General features: G+C 41.7%; 1 protein-coding gene across 1 annotated transcript in view; it reads left to right on the top strand.

Annotated features, from left to right (window-relative positions):
• RNF24 (ring finger protein 24) overlaps positions 1 to 23612 on the top strand; it is a 75002-nt gene that overhangs the window by 29594 nt on the left and 21796 nt on the right. Inside the window, exon 2 of the mRNA XM_077816021.1 lies at positions 14343 to 14492. Within this exon, the coding sequence (XP_077672147.1) occupies positions 14350 to 14492 (143 nt within the window). The 5' untranslated portion in view covers positions 14343 to 14349. The remainder of the gene's footprint in view (positions 1 to 14342; positions 14493 to 23612) is intronic.

The following is a 23612-nucleotide window of genomic DNA, read 5'->3' on the forward strand; positions in this document are numbered from 1 at the left end:
ATATGGCCAGCACCACGTCCCTGCAGTCCCTGGGTGGGTGGGCAGAGAGCTCTGTGCTCTGCTCTCGTCTGCAGGCATTGCCCCCCGCAGTTCCCATTGGCCGGGAACAGGGAACAGCGGCCAATGGGAGCTTCGGGGGTGGTACCCGCAGGTGAGGGCAGCATGCAGCGGAGCACCTACTCCACCCCACCCCCAGGAGCCACTGCCGGACATGCTGTCCACTTCCAGATGCGGTGTGGGGCCACGACAGGCAGGGAGCCTGCCTTAGCCCCGCTGCGCGCCTCTGCCACCCCAGAGCCACTTGAGGTAAGCGGCACTGGGCTGGAGCCGCACCCCAAACCCGTACTGCACCCCACACCCCAACCCCCTGCCTTGAGCCCACTGCCACACCCCTCCTGCACATCAGCCCCCTGCCCTGAGCCCCTTTCTGCACCCCAGCTGCTTGCCCTGAGCCCCTTCCTGCACACCTCACCCCATCCCACATCCCAGCCCCTTGCCCCAGCCCTACATTCATGGCCCTGCGTACAATTTCCCCACCCGCATGTAGCCCTCGGGCCAAAAATTTTGCCCACCCCTGATCTAGTCTGACCTCCTGCACATCACAGGCCACAGAACCTCACCGACCCGCTTCTATGATCAGCCCACAACCTCTGGCTGAGATATGGAAAGTCCTCAAATCTTGATTTAAAGACTTAAAGTTACAGGGAATCCACCATTTACTCTAGTTCAAACCAGCAAGTGACCTGTTCCCCATGCTGCAGAGGAAGGTGAAAAACCCCCAGGGTCTCTGAATTCATTTTAAACCTGACTTACAGGGTTTTGCTCCTCTGTAGCTTAAACTAGCTTCAAATCATACCTCTAGTTAAATTGATGCAACTTTGAATACAGACAAGACCGAAGTCTTTTACTAAGCTTCAGTGGAGGGGGAGGGAACTAAGTTATAAATAGTTTGTTCTAATGATCTCTTGTTGATGGTTTGGGGAATCTAAGTACAGCTTATAGAAAAGGAGTACTAGTGGCACCTTAGAGACTAAGTACAGCTATGAATTCTGTTTGTTATTGGGGAGAGGCTATGCATATATGTATCAGACTGCAGGCTCCATTTTGAATATGGAGCTTGCCTGCCTTCTCTGTCTTTCTACCTCCATGTTCCAGTGAAATTCCAAGGTGATACAATGGAGGATCTTTAAACCTTGATGGTCCTCTATTCACATGGAAGCCATAGGGGAGACAAAGTTGGTTACTATCCAGGGCAAACCAGTTTCTCAAGTCTGAACCTCCCCAGGGAGGTAACTTAACAACAGATCACCTACCTGGTGGAGGACTCTGATCACCCGATGAGGTGGATCTTACCAGACATTTTAGCAGCAGAGAGAAGAGTGATAAACTCTGCATCCGATGAAGTGAGCTGTAGCTCACGAAAGCTTATGCTCAAATAAATTGGTTAGTCTCTAAGGTGCCACAAGTACTCCTAGACTTTGCAAAGCTTCCAAAGCCCTGTGTGTTACCTGCTTCTACTATCACACCTTCCTAAAGGGATAAACTGTAAGTCATATTGCTCACAATGTTGGAGTTCTGGGAAAGAGTGGGCTTTAGCCACTGAGGAGTTGAGGGGGAGCTGGCACTAGTCCCAGGTGGGGATATGGATCTCAGCTCTCAGGAAGGGGTTCTAGGAGGATCTGCACCCCAAGAGTGTGCCTAGAGACCCAAAGCCGGAGGCAGTGCCTGGGCTTTCCGCAGACTCAGGAAGTTTGAGTGCATGAGCCCAGCATGTGGGCCCAAATTAGCAGCCTGTGGCGTGACCCTCAGGGGAACCCTTACAAGGGGCTGTGACATCCCTTCTGACCTTAAAATCTATGAATCAGTGAAAACATTTCTGAGCATGCTTCCTGGGAATGTGTTAAATTGTATCAGTCTATTGAAGCCACACCCATTTCATTAGATTGTTGGGGTGCTAGGAAAAATGCAGATTCTCTGACCAACCTAACCAGGAGACATGGAGGGACAATGTGAACAAGGAGATGGTGAATGTTGCACACATGCACTTATAAATCCTCTCCCAAATCTCTGTCTTAACACCGAGAACAGAATAAGATCACTTGGGAATGATGGAGAGGGACAGTTGCATTCCAGTTTACCACAAATGCTAAGCTTCTGTTTAAAAATATTCTATTTCTGTCTTTTCCCATTGCTAAGATAGAACTGTCACATTACAAACTGATGCACTGCTACCCTTTTAACCCACTTATGCTGAGAACTGTCTCCATCCACTGACAGTGAAGGCATGAGCTCTCTCCTCACCCAACCCATTCACTAAAGTCCAGTATGATCCAGAGAGCTTACATGAGCTATTTGTGTAATGGCATTAAGTCAAGCAGTTTCTTTCCTGTTTAATAAATATAAACCAAGTGAACAACATACAGTTGGAATTCATGTGTTAAAATTAGGAAATGAAAATGTTGAGTTCTCATACTAGTGTTACCTTGATGGCATTACACATAGTGACCAAATTCATGGCTCATGTGATTTCATTGACTATAGTGGCATTATTGTAGATATGAACTTGGCCATTTTGTATATTTAGGTCCATCTTTAATAGTCCAGTTTGCAATCAAAAGTATATGTGAGCAAAGCTGGCAAATGCATGTTCCTGTGTGTCCTGTAGCTGTGAGTCCTGTAACTTCATTTCCTGACTCCTGGGCTTTTTACATTTTTAACCTTAATCTTCCATTAACTCATACTTTAATATAATTGCTTTTGTAAGTGACAAAGAAATAGGCTTATGTCCCAGAGCTAAACCTTGGCATGTCTGAGTCATTGAATTGTGTAATAAAAGAGGAGAGAAGAAGTTAGTTCTGAACTAGAGGCTTTCTGTTTTAGTGCATTAATCCCCTGGTTTTAATTCAAATTATCTCAGCTGAAATGTGTGAACTGGCAATTTACATGGAGGATTTTAATTCCCTATTCAGTGTGGATCTAGTGTTTAAAATGTTCCAGGGTAAAGGGCCATGCATGCAAATCTGATGGCAGGATCAGGGCCACAAACTGTAAGCTGTTCCTTATAATGTGTTAGTACAGAGCCAAGCACAATGGGACCCTGATCTTTATTAGGGCCTCTGGAAGCTACTAGTACTAGGGCTTCTTCTAATTGTTTTTTAAAGAAACAAACATTTTCCAGTCCTGGGCACTTCCTGGACACTATGGTGCTAATAAGCGATGGTCACATAAACACCACCCTGTGCCGGAAACCTACTGACCGCTATTCCTACCTACATGCCTCCAACTTTCACCCAGACCACACCACACGATCCATTGTCTACAGCCAAGCTCTACGATACAACCGCATTTGCCCCAACCCCTCAGACAGAGACAAACACCTACAAGATCTCTATCAAGCATTCTTACAACTACAATACCCACCTGCTGAAGTGAAGAAACAGATTGACAGAGCCAGAAGAGTACCCAGAAGTCACCTACTACAGGACAGGACCAACAAAGAAAATAACAGAACGCCACTAGCCATCACCTTCAACCCCCAACTAAAACCTCTCCAGCACATCATCAAGGATCTACAACCTATCCTGAAGGACGACCCATCACTCTCACAGATCTTGGGAGACAGGCCAGTCCTCACTTACCCGACAGCCCCCCAACCTGAAGCAAATACTCACCAGCAACCACACAACAGAACCACTAACCCAGGAACCTATCCTTGCAACAAAGCCCGTTGCCAACTGTGTCCACATATCTATTCAGAGGACACCACCATAGGGCCTAATCACATCAGCCACACTATCAGAGGCTCGTTCACCTGCACATCCACCAATGTGATATATGCCATCATGTGCCAGCAATGCCCCTCTGCCATGTACATTGGTCAGACTGGACAGTCTCTGCGTAAAAGAATAAATGGACACAAATCAGACGTCAAGAATTATAACATTCAAAAACCAGTCGGAGAACACTTCAATCTCTCTGGACACTCAATTAGAGACCTAACAGTAACAATTCTTCAACAAAAAAACTTCAAAAACAGACTGCAACGAAAGACTGCTGAATTGGAATTAATTTGCAAACTGGATACAATTAACTTAGGCTTGAATAGAGACTGGGAGTGGTTGGGTCATTACACAAAGTAAAACTATTTCCCCATGTTTATTTCCTTCCTCCCCCTCCCCCCCTCCCACTGTTCCTCAGACGTTCTTGTCAACTGCTGGAAATGGCCCACCTTGATTATCACTACAAAAGGTTTTCTCCCCCCCCCCCCCCCACCCGCTCTCCTGCTGGTATTAGCTCATCTTAAGTGATCACTCTCCTTACAGTGTGTATGGTAACACCCATTGTTTCATGTTCTCTGCGTATATAAATCTCCCCACTGTATTTTCCACTGCATGCACCTGATGAAGTGAGCTGTAGCTCACAAAAACTTATGCTCAAATAAATTGGTTAGTCTCTAAGGTGCCACAAGTACTCCTTTTCTATTTTCCAGTCCGTATGTCACCTTTTTGCTACCCTCTGATGTCCCGTCCTCATCCTGTAAGAGTTTGTTTTCTGTCCATATTCTTCTAGTTAAGCTATTTTATTTGTAACATTTCTTATGGACCTACTAGAACTTTCCTCCAAGCAATCTCTTGGGACTTTTGATGGGAGTATACTGTACTTTTCCTCTTTCAGGGTCTGTTACGATTCAAGATATTCAGTCTCTTTTCTCCTATAGCAAAGTGCTTATTTTTAATCTCCCTTCAACTTGCTTATTCCTTTCGTGTCTGGGATTGTTGACATCTCTGTCCCACTCACACATACACGTTCACACACACACACACACACACACACACACACACACTGGTCTACGCTAGAAGATTGTTATCTTAACAAAAATCCACACCCCTGAGCAGTGTAGGTAAGCCCACCATAGCCCTGGTGTAGACAGAATTCTTCGACCTAGCGACCACCTCTCGAGGAGGACTACCTATGCCGACGAAAGCACCCCTCCTATCAGCACAGGTAGTATTACACTGAAGCGCTCCATCAGTACAGCAATGCCACGGTAGCATTTCAAATGTAGATAAGCCCCCGGGCACACAACCGTCTAATCCCCCCCTCCCAGAAACTTCACACGCTGCAAGGTCACAGGGTTCTGCTGGAGGCAGTGGCAATTAGAGCCGTACGGAAATTCAGCTTTGAACAGAATTCCATCCCAAATTCTCACGCTGGCCAGTTGATTTTTCAAATCTGTCTGAAGCTGAGTTTTTAGTTGCCTTCCCCATACCCACACACACATGCTCAAATACCAGTGGCATAGTTGCCCTGGCTGTTTTTCATTGAGTTCAGTTGGTGCCCTACCATGATCTGGGGGAGCAGATTCTACCCCATTCTGGTTTCTTACCCATGGGCACTGGTGCAAAATCTCCTTTTCTCCTTGAGTATAATTCCTGTACTATCCTCTCAGTGCCATTTTCCCTCCCTAATGAGAGACATCCCCAACCCCTTCTGTATTTCACTGTTGCTCCCACCTCAACTCCTTTCCTCAAAACCTATTTCTTGTACACATGCAAGGTTGTCACTTGCTCTGGCATACAAGGAGCAACAAACGATGCAAGATCATCTAGAGCATGTTGAATGCATGCTATGCTATCTCAAATCCTTCTTCATTACACTTGCTTTTTCCTAGGCCCTGATCTTCTGCCCTTATTATGGATAAGAGGGTACATCAAGGCACTCTTACCCCTTCCTACCACATTTATTTGATTACCCTAGAATAGAAAACCTTTTTGACAAATCTCTGCTTATTTTACAGTTTATCTCTGGGTGACTGACCACCTTCTCCATTGGCTTCCCATCGAAATATGAATAGTGAAGGATCTGATGTGTCTGGAAGGAAGGTGCCTGGGGTAGGGAAAGGAGTTCTTTACATTAAGCAAAGCACTTCCAAATAGGGACAGAAGCAAAAAAACACTTCATCAAAATTTAAAAAAAAAACAAAAAGAAAATCTTCTTTCTTTTTGGCTGCTGCTTCATAGATCTGTGAAGTAGACTAAAATACAAGTTAAAAGAAGAGCCCAACTTCTAAAAATCTGTCAGTTTATACAAAGTCCCTTAAAGCTATTTGTTTCCCAAATCTCATGCAGAATATTTTCAGTCTAACCTTTAATGGTTTTTACTTGACACTTTTATTTCCCATGTCTTTATGTTAAGTTATGGAATAGAAGAAAAAAATTAACTTGCCAGGTTGACCCCAATGTGGCAAGAGTTAAATGTATTGTATTGCTGAAAGAATTTTATGCTGTGAAAAGTGCTGGACTGACAGTCCTAGAGTTTGAAGTCCTTTCTTTACTTATAGATAGGCTTGGCAGAATTCCAGTTTTGTTTTGTGTAAATTCACCAGTTATATCAGGTTTTTTAAAACCTTTTTTCTGGTTTTTATTTATTTATTTGTTTACTTATTTTTAAATAAATGTTTGGTGTCACAGTGGTGCCGCAGGAGACTCCCTTTGCAGCAGGTGACACCAGATCCCTGCAGACACAAGGTGCAGGGGAGTCTTTGCTTGCAGACTATTACCAATAGATTTTTTTTTTCGTCGATTCATTGTGTCCGGTGAAACCAATGTTTACTGGCAACTAATGATTTATTTCGAATCCTGTGAAGCCTGTTCATAGAACATGCACAGCATGGTCAGCACCCAGGCAAGTTTACTTCCACTTCCATCAGTATGCCTCAAGGCAGTTCATTGATTTAAGTGGAACTGATGACTTGAGTAAAGGCTATATAAGGCCTATTATCTGATTGAATTTCATTTGGTTTAATTAGGATAGTTTTAGGGCGGGTTTAATCGTCAGCTTAGACCCACTTACACTTTTTTCAGGTATTGGTTGGTTAGGGTTACCTCATGTAAGGAAGGAATGACTGGGTGGATCAAAAGGAAAAGGAGTACTTGTGGCACCTTAGAGACTAACAAATTTATTAGAGCATAAGCCTTCGTGGGCTACAGCCCACTTCATCGGATGCATAGAATGGAACACATAGTAAGAAGATATATATACACGTACAGAGAAGGTGGAAGTTGCCATACAAACTGTAAGAGGAAGGAAAGTGATGTCTGTCTGGATCAGATATTTAAGACTGCCCATCTTTTTTTCTTTAGTGGTTAATAAACTGCCTTTTCACTTCCTGCTCTGAAGAATGTTGCTTTAACTGAGTTTTTATAGTTAATCTGATACCAAAGGTCATAAATATAAAAGACCATGGCATATATACTGGATAACATAATGTCTGAACACAACAAAATTCGAAGCACTAGTTGGAGGATGAAGAATTGCTCCCAATGCTTTTGTTTCAGAATGTGAGGTAAAATGCAGCCAAGTCACTGGATAAAAGTAAGAAGTGATGTGTAGCATATGATGGGTGAAGGAAGTAATACTTATAAATGGTGTTCAATAGAAAAACGAAGTAGAAAGATGTGGCAAGATCAGCCTATGGAAAGCTTTTGGTTTACATAACCGTTTGTTTAACCCTGCTGCTTTTGCAATACTGTTTAAAGTGTACCTGTAATAAAACAGGAGGAGATACATCCTTCCCAAACTCCTTTCTTCAGGAGGAGGGGGAAGCTGCCTTACCCGCTTTGTTGTGATAGCTTTTCACGCTGAAAACTAGCAATTAGCATTAAGAGCCTGCTTAATTTGACAAAAGGAGGAAAACTGTAACACTATCCTTATCTAGTTGTGTTAAGGTGTTGTACGGAGTTCCAAACAATCTGTGTGTGGCTGTTTTGTTTGTCCTTGTTATACCACAAGGGGAGGGTCAGGTTGGCACGTTGATTTTGACTTTAACTAGACATTTCCTTTCTTTTGCCTTCGATCCCATATACACTATAGCTATCTTGGGGATCCAGTTACAACACACACCCTAAAATGGTTACAACATGGTTCCCCCTTGCAATGTAAACGTGACCAAATTGTGTTTTAACAGAATCCTTGATCCATAGTACAGCCTTTGACTAAACAAGGCTGCAGTAGCCCAGTTAAGGGACACATGAAAAAACCCCAAACTCCTACTGCAAGACCAAACTGTATTAACTCTGTCTGGACAAGGAAAATAAGTTTGGGTTTGGGTTTTTTTTCTTAAATCAACGTAGTTGTCACAAGATAGCTAATCCCATTTGAAACACAAGGCCTCAGACAATTGTGTTATAAGCAGTACCCGAGAAGTGGCTTTAAGGGTGTATACAAGCTTCTAGACTCAGAAGTTATTGGAGCATTTCTGCTTTGGCTCAGAGGCTCTTTTGGTACATATTCTGGTCTTTAAGGATTTTAATCAAGCTTAGAAGTTGCAAGAAATTACTATGAAAACTCTTAACTGCTATCTTATGGAACTGAAGCCAGTGAGAGAGAACACAGCAGTATTACAGCATGAAAGGTAATTTTAAAGTTACAGAGACACCTTTGTTACTCAGTGCGGTATTAGTGAAAATAAACCAGAGCCAAGTTGGAAGGTGATGCAAATCCCAAATATGACTGATGCTAGCACATGTTGGAAGAACTGTTATGCAGGTTTGAGTAAAAAATCAATATAAATGATCTCGTTCCACAGCTCTTACAGGGGTGAGGGCAAGCAACATAAACGAAGGGTAGCGTTCTGTGCGCTAATTCTTTTGGTGGGTTTTTCATTTCCCATGAAAACTAAGCTTATACGTTGTATAATACATGCACAGCCATCTACCTTATTACTGTTTATAGAGGAGCATAAGAGTACACAGTGCTTTCAGAACAGGTAAGAAGGCCCTAGTTCCTTGCTCTGAAAGTGGGTAGTATAAATCCTGTAAATGCCATGCAGGTAACAGTGGCTCACATGCAAGGAGGAATGAAAGAAACCACAACGAGATCAGCAGAGGATGGTTTAACGGAAGAAGTGGGTTTGAAAAAGGAAAGGGCATATTCATAGATTCATTCAGCGATTCTAGGGCCAGATGGGACCATTGTGATCATCCAGTCTAACCTCCTGCATAACACGGGCCAGAGAATTGCCCCAAAACAATTCCTAGAGCAGAGCTTATGGAATAAATCCAATCTTTATTTAAAAATTGCCAGCAATGGAGAATCCACCATGACTCTTGGTAAATTGTTCCAATGGTTAATTACTCTCACTGTTAAAAATTTACACCTTATTTCCAGTATGAATAGCTTCAACTTCGTGCCATTGGATCAGGTTATACCTTTCTCTGCTAGATTGAAGAAGCCATTATTAAATATTTGTTCAGCAGGAAGATACTTAGGCTATGTCTATGCTACAGACCTTACAGTGGCACAGCTATCCCGCTGCACCACTGTACTGTCTCTTGTGTTGCTGCTCTATGCCAACGAGCAGTGGTAGCCGTGTCGGCGGGAGAGCATCTCCCACCAACATAGTGCTGTCCACCCTGCTGAAATGTGTGTCGGTGGGGGGGGGTTCACACCGCTGATTGACAAAAATTTTACTGACAAAAGTGCTAGTTAGACAAAGTCTTAGACTGTAATCAAGTTAATCGTAACCTTCTCTTTAACTTAAATAGATTGAGTCCTTGAGTTTATCACTATAAGGCAAGTTTTGTAATCCATTAATCATTCTTGTGGTTCTTCTCTGAACCCTCTTCAATGTATCAACATCCTTCTTGAATAGTGGGCACCAGAACTGGACACCATATTCCAGCAATGATCACACCAGTGGCAGATACAGAGATAAACTAACCTCTCTTCCTACTTGAGATTCCCGTTTATGCATTCCAGGATTGCATTAGCCCTTTTGGCCACAGCATTATACTGGGAGCTCATGTTCATCTGATTATCCACCTCCACATCCAAATCTTTTTCAGAGTCACTGCTTCCCAGGATAGTCCCTCATCCTGTAAGTGTGGCCTATGTTGTTTTTTTCTAGATGTATACGTTTACATGTAGCTGTATTAAAACGCATATTGTTTTCTTATGCCTAGTTTACCAAGTATTTCAGATCACTCTCTAAATCAGTGACCTGTCGTCTTCATTATTTACCACTCCCCCAATTTTTGTCATCTGCAAACTTTATCAGTAATGATTGTGGTTTTTTTCCAGATGCTAAATAGCGTAGGGCCAAGACCCAATCACTGCAGGACCCCACTAGAAACAGATCCACTCAGTGACAATTCTCAGTTTATAGTTACATTGAGACCTATCAGCCAATTTTTAATCCATTTTGTGTGGCGTGTTAATTTAAATCATTCAAGTTCTTTAATCAGAATGTCATGTGGTACCAAGTCAAATCCCTTAAAGAAGTCTGACTATATTACGTCAATATGCAAAGGGAGGAAGCTATTCCAAGCCGAGGGGAATTGACTTCCGCCACACCCCAGAAAATGGCTCCGGAGGTTTTAGACTGTGCTGAGGGTGGTGGCAGGATCATTACAATGCACACTTCCTTGGGCTGCCCCTTTTTCCTTCAGTAAACTCTGCTGTCTGCCTGTTCGACATCAGTCGCATCACAGCACATCTCTGGGGCTTAGGTCAGGTCTACACTAGCAGCTCTTTGCTAGTATAGCTCTACTGATTTACCGTATCAGCAAAGCTCTTCGAGTGTGGAAGCAGCTTATACCAGCAAACCTGAGCTGCAGCTTATCTAGCTTATTCCAGGAGGGCCCTATTCAGGTTCTCTTCAAATTCAGTGTGTCGTGTGATAGTACATAAAGTCACTAATGGTGTAGGCCTGGGGTGCTCAAGTGACTGACTCACCTCCTGTCCCTTCCAGCCATCTTAGGTAGGTCAGCTTGTCCTCTCTGATGATCCCTAGGCTGAGACTGAGTTGAGCTATGGGCAAGGACTTCTTCCTACAGGTTTCCAGTGTGTGGAAGTCCCATCCTACTAAATGTCCACTAGACCCTTCTGGTTTGTGTTTTATTAATATTCTCTATCTTACAAGGTACTCCTATTGAGGCCAGGTCATTTGACCATCACCACCTCTTTCCTTTTCAACACTTGTATTTTTGGGATTCCCTTCCTGCTGCCAGGAGTGCCAGGAACCAGTCTTCTTCCGTCATTGTTTTAAATCGTACAGTGTCCCAGATTCATACAATGAGCACTTAGTTAATCTCAATTTATATCCTATTCTGGTACAGAATTCCAGTAATACTGGACAGTTCTTGATTAGAAGAGAGCCACTCTATTTGAATTTTTATGTGAATGCTTGTATCTGAAGTAGAGCTGGGTGACTTCTGTTTCTCTGTGCCTCAGTTCCCCATCTGTCAAATCGGGATAATAGTTCTTCCCTGCCTAACAAAGGTGGTGATAAGCACCTATACTGCAAATGACGAGGACCGAATAAGTGCATTAGAAAGATAAGAGCTCCAAAGTTCTGTTCCCCTGCTTTGAAAATCAGGGTGGAATATTTATTTAACACATATCTATTTGCACAGATGCAACTTTGGATGTGGAAATAAAACACAAATGCAAGTGCAAGTAACTCTTGGATTTATATGTCGCATCAATGGTGCACAAACAGTAGCACTTACGAGTGCACACACAAATGTTTGAACGTGCACAAATAGGACTGAATGGAGCCTCCTTTTGAAAACTCATTTGCCTTTGTACTTCAGTTTCTTCATCTGTAAAGTAGTCCTTGCTTACAGACAGCCCCCGCAACCTGAAGCAAATACTCACCAGCAACCACACAACAAAAACACTAACCCAGGAAGCTATCCTTGCAACAAAGCCCATTGCCAACTCTGGCCACATATCGATTCAAGGGGCAGCATCATAGGACCTAATCAAATCAGCCACACCATCAGAGGCTGATTCACCTGCACATCTACCAATGTGATATATGCCATCATGTGCAAGCAATGCCCCTCTGCCATGTACATTGGCCAAACCGGACAGTCTCTATGTAAAAGAATAAATGGAAACAAATCAGACATCAAGAATTATAACATTCAAAAACCAGTCAGAGAACACTTCAACCACCTTGGTCACTTGATTACAGACCTAAAAGTTGCGATCCTCCAACAAGAAAAATTCAAAAACAGACTCCAACGAGAAACTGCAAAATTGGAATTAATTTGCAAACTGGACACCATTAATTTAGACTTGAATAAAGACTGGGAGTGGATGGTTCATTACACAAAGTAAAAACTATTTCCCCCTGTTAATTTTCCCCCTACTGTTACTCATCTTCTTGTCAGCTGCTGGAAATGGGCCATCCTGATTATCACTACAAAACTTTTCTTCTCCTTCTGATAATAGCCCACCTTAATTGATTAGTCTCATTATAGTTGGTCTGGCAACACCCATTTTTTCATGTTCTCTGTGTGTATATATATCTTCCTACTATATTTTCCACTGCATGCATCTGATGAAGGGGTTTTAGCCCATGAAAGCTTATGCCCAAACACATTTTAGTCTCTAAGGTACCACAAGTACTCCTCGTTCTTTTTTTCATAAAATAGGGATAATTTTTCATTAAGCTTCACGCTAACAGCGGGTAATTCAGCCTTGCAAACTGCACGCTCACTCGCTTTGGGCAAATCATGTGAACAGGTAAACATCTTCTTTTTAATTCTTAAGTAGAGTTGGGCAGGTAAATTTTTTGCCTGATCTGATGTATGTTCATTTGGGTTTTGGAAGGCTGGGATAAATTAATATTTGCATGATCTTTTTGCAAGAGGGCTGTTTACAAGCTATAGTAAGTTACAATAATAAATATGCACTTGTTTCCAAGGATTTCAAAGCCTTTTCCAAACATTGCTGTATAAACTCTAATTAGTAGCACTGTAACTTAAATGACTGTGTACAGACATTAATTAATCTATTTTACCTGATTATAAGGTATTTTATTCATTTTATATCTAGATTTACCTGCATTCAGTATACTGTCTGTTATGCTTACTGTAAAATATTGGCATCCCATATAATGAAACATGAAGCTGAAATCATGGGAGAGATCATATGTTAAGCAGCTGCTTACAATAATGAGTTTATACAATGTAATTTGGTCCCTCTGTTGGGACTTGATTTTGGTCTCATGCTTGAATCTTGGTAAATTGACAGCTGAGCTGACTGCCGCCTTCTCCTTCCATACTCCTCCTGTGTTGCCCTATCCAAATCAGCTTCACCTATTCAAAGATGATTTGGCACTTTAGTAAGCCCCCCGAATGATCAGGGAGAATCAATGAAGGTTTAGACAGAGGCGTACACCCTACAACCTGTCTTTGAGCCAATCTGCCTCACATGGGTAGACATTAGCTGACCCGTGTGAAAGTTGTAAAATCCAGTTTTATGGCACTTGTAATTTTCCTAAAAAGAAAAGGAGGACTTGTAGCACCTTAGAGACTAACCAATTTATTTGAGCATAAGCTTTCGTGAGCTACAGCTCACTTCATCGGATGCTCAGGAAAGCTTATGCTCAAATAAATTGGTTAGTCTCTAAGGTGCCAGAAGTCCTCCTTTTCTTTTTGTGAATACAGACTAACACGGCTGCTACGCTGAAACCTGTAATTTTCCTGTGGCTGTGCCATATGTTAGTGGAAATCTCCTTGCATTCTTCTCTGCCCCCATGCAGGCTTACACTAACTGCAGCATAGGAAACCACACCTAAAATAAAAGGGAAACGCCATATTCAAGTAGGAATGCTAGCTTTGCTTGAGCCAAGACAAGGATCAGCTCAGTGTTGATTTGAACAGGTTTGGATAGCAGTCAATTATTTGCATGTTTGACGTTTTCAGAGGGGAATTTCCACTAGATGAGGAATTGGTCTCAACAATTGTTAAAAAAATAAAATCCTCTTAATTCAAAGCCCTTCAGCCCTTTAAACATTCCTTTCTTGGTTGTTCAGGTTTCAGGTATTGATGGTCACTGGCCACAATAACATATACTATGTAAATGTACATCTGTGGTAACTCTTTGTGGCATTTTTTTTAAAGCACTTGCATGTGTTTATCGGAAGGGAAATAACTGGATAAGATCACATAAGGAGGAGAAAAAGTTCTGTCTATGGTTTATTGTCCATCTGCTCTGCAATAATGCTGGACTGGTCTTGGGATTGCTAAACCAGGACCTTAGCTCACGAAGAAGAAACTTGTGGGAGCGTGAACTAGCCAACATAGCATTTCTCTTCCTTTCCCCTCTCTTATGTCACAGGGAACAATCAAATGTTGTTGGTACTGCTGGAATGCTTCCTCAGGGGCATGGGAGACATACCTGCCAGGAAATGGGATGGTCGTCTTTATTTCTCTCCTTCTAAAATGTTCAAGCTGTCATTCATCACTTTAAAAATTAACACGATTTTGATTCTTGGTCTCTTCTGACTGCACCTAAAAGCCTTCTGTTTTATTTCTGTTTCCTCACAGCCCATCCATGAGCTCAGATTTCCAGCATTACAGTTTCAGGATGCCGAACATTGGGTTTCAGAACCTGCCTCTCAATATATACATTGTGGTTTTTGGCACTGCCATATTCGTCTTCATCCTTAGTTTACTCTTCTGTTGCTACTTGATCAGGTAAATAAACTACCATTACTATTTTCTGAAGCCAACTGAAATCTATTTGGTCCCAGTCATGTGATGTGCCAAACATTTCCCGTGGTTCATTCAGGCATGGAGAGTACTATTAAGCACCTTGCTGGATGCACTCTACCTTTTCTAGGATTGAACCTTTTAAGTAGTGTTCAAAGAAAACAAAACACTGTTTTTTCCCCCACCTAAATGGTAAAATTTTCCATAGGCGCAGCAAGACGTTAGATTTAATGAATCCATTGTTGATTTACTTTACAGGTATTACTTGAATAGATTTGGATAGTGCTGTCTTCCCATCTGGTACTGCAAACAGTGTTGTCTGGCCTTTACCACTGGATATCATCTATGAAATTATTTTAATTCTCCATTTTTAAGTAGAATAATTTGCTCAGTGGCTTAGTATTAGACCCACACATTCATATATATTAAATCCATCCAGAGCACATATAGTAAGTACCTAATTGGATCCAGGCACATTTCTAGAGTTGAGTCTAAAGGAAAACAATTATAATGTACTGCTTTTAAAGTGGATTTTTTTGTAATTTAAACGTGCATGAAAAGCATGATTTCTTGGCATCAGTGTTTTCTGCTTGCTGCTTATAATATTTTGATGCATCTCTCCCTTTAATTAATAACTCATGTACTGTGTGCTTAAGAAATGTTTGATACCTGCCCCATTTGCTTTTGTACACAAATTGCTCATTCAACAGCTCAGTTTAGAGATTAATGATGCAGAGTTGACTTGTTAATCTGAACAGTGATGAATGCGGTCCGTAAAGGTCATTCTGGTTTTGGGAAGTTTGAATATTTAATTGTGAGGCAAAACTATTTCTCCCAGATGGAATGGGAGAATGGAAACATAGCCAAATAAATAAATACTAACCTACAATAGAGGGGAGAGAAAAAAGTCTATTCTGAAAAGTCAGCACGCTGCAGTCTGCATGATTCAAGGCTGTGTCTGCCTCTCCTCAGTGGTCAGGAACAAAGGATCTCTTTGTGAAGATTTCAGTTTATTGGCAGCAGTTGCACTTCACCCCACGCACATCTTAGATACCTTGCAAAATTCCTACTGAAAACCTACATACACACAGCTGTTCTGCATATTATCTTTCTCGTTAACGTCTCGTTAACGTTTTACATTTATGCACACACTCCTCCTCTTTGGAGCCTGTCTCTTGCCCAGCGTCAGACAGCAGGCTGCCCTTTACGCTTTCTCCCAAGCTGGTATTGAAAATGGTCGTTTCACTAATGTAGACGAGATCAGCAGGATTCTACACCCATTGCTGGATGCCTTGTTCCAACAGGAGTGAAGCACTTTCTGCTACTGTGAACACTGGACCCATTGACCCTGTTTACACTGGCTGGATAGCTGCTGGCATGGGGGCAATGGGGCTGCTGTGTTTAATACCTAAAAGTCAAAACCAGCAGTTTCAGTAGCGTAGATATCCCTGAGATCATAAAAGCAGAGTACAAGCACTCAGTAATGTTCACATATTTGCAGCTCTATAACTGTTGCCCGAAGCAAAGCAAAGCCGGCTAAAACTTTTGGATGACTCAAAGATGGACAGAGTGATAAATAATAGTGAGGACGGGTCAGTCATACAGAGTAATCCTGATTGAATGGGCCCAGTTTACCAAGCCAACAAATTTTAATACATCCAAATGCAAAGTTATACATCTAGGAACGAGGAATGCAGGCCCCGTCTACAGAATGGAGGACTGTATCCTGGAAAGTAGTGACTCTGAAAAGGATCTAGGGGGGGTCATGGTTGACAAGCAACTCAACATGAGCTCCCAGTGCTATGTTGTGGCAAAAAGGCTAATGCAGTCCCTGGATGTATAAACAGGGGAATGGGAGTAGGGAGGTGACTATACTTTGGTAGACGGCACTGGTTAGACCAGTGCTGGAATACTGCATCTGGTTTTGGTGTTTGTACTTTTAAAAAAAAAATCTAGACAAATTGGAGAGGGTGCAGAAAACAGTGACGAAAGAGATTTTGAGAGCTGGAGAACATGCCTTACAGTGAGAGACTTAGTGTTCAATCTGTTTAGCTTATCAAAATGAAGATTGAGACGTGACTTGATTACAGTGTGTAAGGACCTTCACAGGGAGGAAATACTAGGTACCAAAGGGCTCTTTAATCTGGCAGAGAAAGGCCTAACAAGAGCCAATGGCTGCAAACTGAAGCTAGACAAAAGTTGTGCCTAACTTCTAATTTGCATTTAACAGAGAGGGTGATGAATCATTGGAATAAATTACCAAGGGAAGTGGTGCATTCTCCATCTCTTGATGTCTTCAAATCAAGACTGGAGGCCTTTCTGGAAGAGATGGTTCAGCCACACACAAGTTACTGGGCTCAGTACAGCAATAACCAAATGAAACAGACAGGCTGATCTATTGGTCCCTTCTGGCCTTAAACTCCATGAATCTGTAAAAAGCCTCCCTCTCTTTTATAGTCATAATCAGCAATTCCATTTGTTGTTTGCAGGATAAGCATGAACCTGAGAAACCTTTTGTATGGGAACAACTTACATTAGTCAGGGCCTCGTATATGATTTGATTTGCAGCCATGTAAATTGCCACATAATTGTCCTCCTTTGAATTTACTGCATAATTGTGCTCCAGAACTTCAGCTTGAATTTCTGAAATAAAATTAGATCTCCACCTGTCATGTTTGTAAAGATAGCCTTCAAAATACGAGCTGACTATAGAGACATCTGCCTGAATCTGCAGTCTCTGAAGCAGTAGCTCCAGAGAGAAGTGTGCACTGTCCCTTCATACCAGTAGAGTTTTGACTCTGAGGTGTAATTCTTTACATGTCAGCATTAGTAACTGTTCCATTGCTGACCAGCTTAGTAGAAATAGGCAAATGTACTCGGATGTCTTTATTGGATGCAGTGGCAGTAGGATTGGATGCAATGAGGGAATTAGTTGCTGTCATGATTTGCATGGATAGAGAATGAGGAATTCAAACTCTCCCTGTTCCATACAAACACCTTAAAAAATTAGCCCCATCTGCCCCTGCTCCAAAAGGGGTAAGAAAAGATGCATCTTTTTCACAGTTCCAAAAGCTTGAACTACCTCTTGTTTTTCAAAAATAAACTCTCCTCCCGCACCTTTTTTGTGTGCCAAAATCCCCAGTAATACGCTACCTACCTGCCTAAACCTTCTGCTTTCCCCTGGCAACTTCTGCAATGAAGTTACGATTTTAATACAAAACTGCATTTGGAGTAGGATAAAATAAATATGAATAAACAGTAACAGATGCAGTATTGACTAGACCACACCATGATACTGACTGGACCAGATCATTTAGGTCTTGCATGATGCACGAGGGCTTGATTTTAATGCAGTCTGTGAAGCCAAAACAGGGTTTTGTTCAGGTGCTAATGCAAAGTATCCCGTTATCTAACTTTTTACTTGTAGCAATGCTGGTCGCTGAAAAAAGTGCTTTTTGCAACTAACAGATGGAGCTTGTGACATGAAGTTATTTGGTACATGTTTCCCATATTCCATTCCTTACTGCACCATCGTGCTGCTTCCAAGCATTTGGTTTTGGGAGTTGCAAATAAAGCCGATAAAAGAGTACCCCCTAGGTAACTTGATGCACTAATGTGTCAGACTGAAGGTACTGGAAAACAAACGTTGGTAAGACCTGATTCCTGGTGTATTTACAGCTAGGCCAATGGCTGCCTGGATTAAAAAAACGGTACTGCTGTTTGGAGAAACTGCCAAGTGAGCTGCTTTTTACAAAAGTGGTAGTGTAGACCTGCCCTAAAGTCCATCTAACTTACGTCGCGCAGGGGTGTGAAAAAGACATCGCCCTGAGTGATGCAAATGACAGCAACCTAAGCCCTGTCCAAACCAGTGCTGTGTCAGCGGGAGTCACTCTCCCTCTGACATCACTTCCATCTCTCACGGAGGTAGAGTAATTATGCCAACGGAGAGCGCTCTCCTGTTAGTATAGAGTGTCTTCACTAGACACACTACAGCGGTGCAGCTGCGCCGATGTAGCGCTTTTAGTGTAGACCTGCCCATAGTTTCAGGAGTCAACTGTATTCCTACCTTCTGAAGCTCCATAATACACTCCATGGGAGCCAAGAGTTTTCCCCTCCACGATCAGATTGGCTTTAAACAGAAGTATATTGGGTTATATATGAAATCTGTCCTGAAAAAGAGGGCAAGAAGGTTTGCAAGAAGGGCTGAAATAAAATTAAATGTTCTTCTACTCTTAAAAGGCATGCAGATGTGGAACATTTAATTCCACTCTTTTAAAGTAATGCTGCCTATCATGTTGCTGTTTGGGTGTATTCTGCCTTAAGACTATAGACTATAACAGGGTTCAAAAAAGAACTAGATAAATTCATGGAGGATGGGTCCATCAATGGCTATTAGTCAGGATGGGCAGGAATGTTGTTCCTAGCCTCCGTTTGCCAGAAGCTGGGAATGGGCAACTTGATGATTACCTGTTCTGTTAATTTCCTCTGGGGCACCTGGCACTGGCCACTGTCGGCAGACAGGATACTGGGCTAGATGGACCTTGGTCTGACCCAGTCTGGCCGTTCTTATGTTCAGCCTTTTAACAAGGAAAAGAAATTTTGCAAAGACAGTTGCTGATTTTTTTTATCTGCTTTAACTTTGGGGAAATTAATTAATGTGACACCAAATGTATTGCATTCAGTCCATAAAACCCAAACTCGGAGGGTTACTAACACCAGTGTGTTCCTTTAAATATTTTAAAGGGGTGTTTATGCTAATTTAAAGTAAATGCTAGTTTTGTCCATAATCAAACTTTCGGACAGTTTATAGTGTGTTCATGTTTATGGTTGCCACCTTTAGCTGAAATATTTCGAACTATGTAAGGAAGCGTGGGGCACTTCTTTCCCAAAGAGGCTGTTTGTTCACTTTTGCCCTTCCGATGTTAAACATGCTCAGATTAAACAAGTCATTCCTTGTCAGCTGTGGAAAGCTAAAGATGCAGTATCTCTTTGTTAAAAGCAGATCTCTTTTACCACGGAGAGAATTACCACACAAATGTACTGCTGTTGCGCTGAGTTTGGGCTCCTTCTCTTCTTTTCGTTATTGCCAATTGAAATAAGGATTTGTCTTCTCATATAAACCTATTTTCAGCCCATGGAAATTATACAGTCATCTTGAATATAATGGGAACTTTTTATTGCATGGGTTTGGTTTTTTTTTGCTTGTTCTTACTTGTGGATTTCTCCCCAAGCCCATTGGGACAGTGTCAGATGTCAAGGAGGCGTTGTATTTGGTTTGTGTCTCTATGGTGAATTGCATTTTTTGACTGAGTGTCACAAATTGTTTCGAATAGCTCTCTCGGAAGTCTAGTAGGCCAATTCTTTAATGAATTCCACTTTGAATATAATATCGCCTCTGGCGTATCACTGTTGCCTATGCACAGAATACTGACATGATGTTGTCACTGAATATACAATACTAAGAAAGCTGGGTACTGTACTCACTAGGAAGGAGAAAACATTGGTCTTTTCAAGCTGAGAATCCTCTCAGTTCAGGATTTGAAGGAACAAAGGGAGGAGCAAATAAATGTAACCAACAGAAGCTAATAGCAGCTCCAGCCAAAGAGTGATCTTTTTCATAAAGAAGCAATAGAGAAGGGACATTCCACTGTACTTCCATTGTGGGCTGTAACTAGGAGATCCATTGAGACAGTACAGCCAGAGATACAGCATCTTTAAACGCTACTCCGGTGCAAAATGTAAGACTTTTATGAGGTTTTTTCTTCTAGACTGTGCTGCCTGGTTTACAGATTTCTATCTTTGAACTCGGAGAGGTTAAGTGTACTAATAATGGAGGTAAATCTATAAAATGTTATTTCCTCTGAATTTTGTTAAGTTAGTAGTTTACTCACTTCATTACTGAAGCATAGTCTAATAGTACTTGAAATTGAAAGAAACAAAATTATCCAAAGCGATGCAATATTCCCTTTTTAAAGAGAGAATCCACTGGGTGTGGGGCATAAACATCGGAAGGGGATTCTAAATTCTAGCTGAAATGAGTGATTAATTTTGGAGATTAATATGTCTTCACTATCTTGCCGCACTAATTGTGGAGAGCATGTTTTTAAAATACTGCATATTTTCTTCTCTAAAGATACCATCTGCCAGAACTCACTCTGGGTACCAGCTTTCTGGCATGGGACTGGTGAAAAAACTCCTCAGGCTCTGAAAGGTTCCTTGGCTTCTAAGGGCTTTGGTACTGGGTTGTGTTAGGCTTTTTATTTGGGAGGGTGCGGGTTGGACCCTCTCAGTTTTAGTGCCTTGGTGTGACATTGGTGCCTCCTATCCAACAATTTAGTGCTGGAACGTGCTCAGTGCATTAGCACCAGAGACTTTCCATCATTTCTTATGTGATGCTGTAGCGTGTGCAGTTGAAGAGGCTCAGCACCTGCATGAGAGCTTTGGTCTCTACTTGTCCAATGTCTCGGTGCTCACAACATAGGTTGACCTGGGAGAAGGCAGCCTCCACTGCATAAGCAGTGTTTCCATGAGGCATTTGCAAGGCAGCTGTGGGGTCCTCTTTCCCCACTGTCACAGAGCATTCTTGCTTGCATTTGGTCTCCAGAAAGGAATCTTGGTTTTGGTCTCTCTGGACTCCAGAACTTGTTTCCCAGAAAGGGGAGGCCACGGTCTCCTGTCCCCAAAGTTTTTTTTTTTTTTTTTTTTTTGCTTCCTTGGGGATCCCCCTTGAGCTGGCCACTTTTACCCTGACTCTTATTATTGGCATATCCTACAGTCTGTCTGTGATACCTCTCAATGATAACAGAGATTTCTTAATCCCAGTGCACCTGGTTGGCATTTGCCTTCTAGTTGCTGCCTGTTGCAAGTTTTATTCTGACTATTGGGCCATCCGTTGAGTGCGAATTCTAGTGGATGGTATCTTTAGAGAAGAGAAAATGGTGGCCCTAGAATTCAGCTTCTCTGTTGGCAGCTTCTGATAGATTCTCTCCTGCTACTTATTCATCACAGTTTCAAAATTATCTCGATTGGGATGAGGTGGAGATGATTGCCTCTTGATTTTTTTTTTTTTTTTTTTTTTTTGTGACTGGTTTATGTCTCAGGAAACTTTGCTTCTTGTACTCTCCAAACTGATAGGAACATGTCAAGGGTAGCGCTTTAAGCTCAGGGACTGGTGCGTGTCAGCCTGATTCATGGTGTTAAGTGCAGCCCTTAGGGACCAAAAAACCCCTGAGAGCCTGGGGAGTTCCATCAGAGGAATGCTAGGGAGCTGAAACCCAGGAATGAGCATCCCACTGGAATGTTTTCAGAGAAGCAGAATTGCAGGTCAGTAAATTACATGTCTTCAAGCAGTGTTGGAGACTGCAGTGAATGACGGTTCAGAAAAATTACTTACATCTGTCTGGCCTTTATGCTTGCACATTCAGACCATGTTCTAAAAGTCCTTGCCCAATTCTTTAACATCCATAACTTTCCTCTTCAGTTTTATGAATGATTTACCAAATGTCAAGCTTAAAACGAGAAGCTATTTTTGATTTTATAAGCACAATTGACATTTGTAAAGGGTTTTGTATCTTCAAATGAGCTGTATAAATGACGCTGCTGTTATTAAGGCTGGCAAATATATTTTTAATAAATCTTAAATTAAAAATCATCAATGTAATCCAGCCTAGAGTAGCTGTTAATACCTAGTTCTGTCTTTGAATGTACGTGTTTATAATGGAAACCATGGCAGAGCATCAACCATACCAGCACAGCTGTAATACTAACAGACTAGGAAATGTGCTGCTTTTTCCTCTCAGCCCCATACCCCAGTGTAGGCGTTTTAGGCTAGGCCTGCCATTGGAGGTTTCCAAAAACAGATGTATAGCTTGTGAAACAAGATTAACATTAAAAACATATAAGTTATGTGGATTGTAACTTTTCGTAACCATGTTGGTACACTAAGCATTTTCTGTTGATTCTAAATTAAGGCTCTGATGTGTTTAATGTATTTTTTGTTTCACTCATTTTTGTCCCTAGCAAATGGGATGGGACACTTCCATCTGTGACTTAACCGTTCATTCATTTTCATAAATAAATACTTCATCTCTTGTCCCCATTTGGAGTTCCTTGCTATTCAGGAGCTTTTTAATGTGGATTCATCCACTTAGTCTCCACCTCTTGATTCATGCCCAAAAATGAAACTATACAGAAAACAAAAATTGTACTTGGCTAGCAATGTGAAAGCCTTAAGAACTACTCAGGATACCCTACACTTATGCCTCTCACTGCATAGAATCATAGAATATCAGGGTTGGAAGGGACCTCAGGAGGTCAACTAGTCCAACCCCCTGCTCAAAAGCAGGACCCATCCCCAATTAAATCATCCCAGCCATAAAATCTTTAGTATGGACCTCATTCTGATCTCACTTAAAATTGATTTTACTCCAGTGTAACTCCATGAATTCCAGATGAGTAACTCATCATATACACCAGCGTAAGTGAAAATGGAGTCATGGCCTATAATGAGCTCATATGATTATGGCTCCACAGTTAAATATAACACAAGTTGATCAGTTGTTAGGTAACCACAATCATTTGGTCTTCTGCTGAATTAAGTACATGAAAATAAATTCCCAGGTTAAAGTTTCAATTTCCTGTAATTTTTAACCGTGATTATCTCTTTGGCTATTAAATTGCCTCATGTCCCTTAACTGCACTGAAAGCTGCAAAATCTCACACCAGGTTTAAATCATTCTCATATTTATTTTCCTCTTAAAAAGGGATATTTATCTTTTGCTTTTTAACCAGTGCAATGACTTACCTTGAATGTTTCTCTATAAGACATTGGATATCAGAAAACTTCTTTGAAACAATATTACATGTCAAAAGCATAGCGAACAATTGGCATTTGAGATTAATTTAACGACTCAGTACAATGAGTAGGGCTCGAATGGTAAATATTTAAAAGGGGCAATTCTCTTTTCATTCTATCCACTCCCCACATTTAAAGTATGAACAGAGGTGCCTTTCTCCCCTACATTCCCCAGGCACTGAGCCCTGAGTATTCTGCACTTTCCCATCACCAGAAAAAGATGCAGTGTCCATTCAACCCAGCATATGAAT

Source organism: Eretmochelys imbricata, chromosome 4 (genome assembly GCF_965152235.1).
Source record: "Eretmochelys imbricata isolate rEreImb1 chromosome 4, rEreImb1.hap1, whole genome shotgun sequence".
Taxonomy (NCBI): domain Eukaryota; kingdom Metazoa; phylum Chordata; order Testudines; family Cheloniidae; genus Eretmochelys; species Eretmochelys imbricata.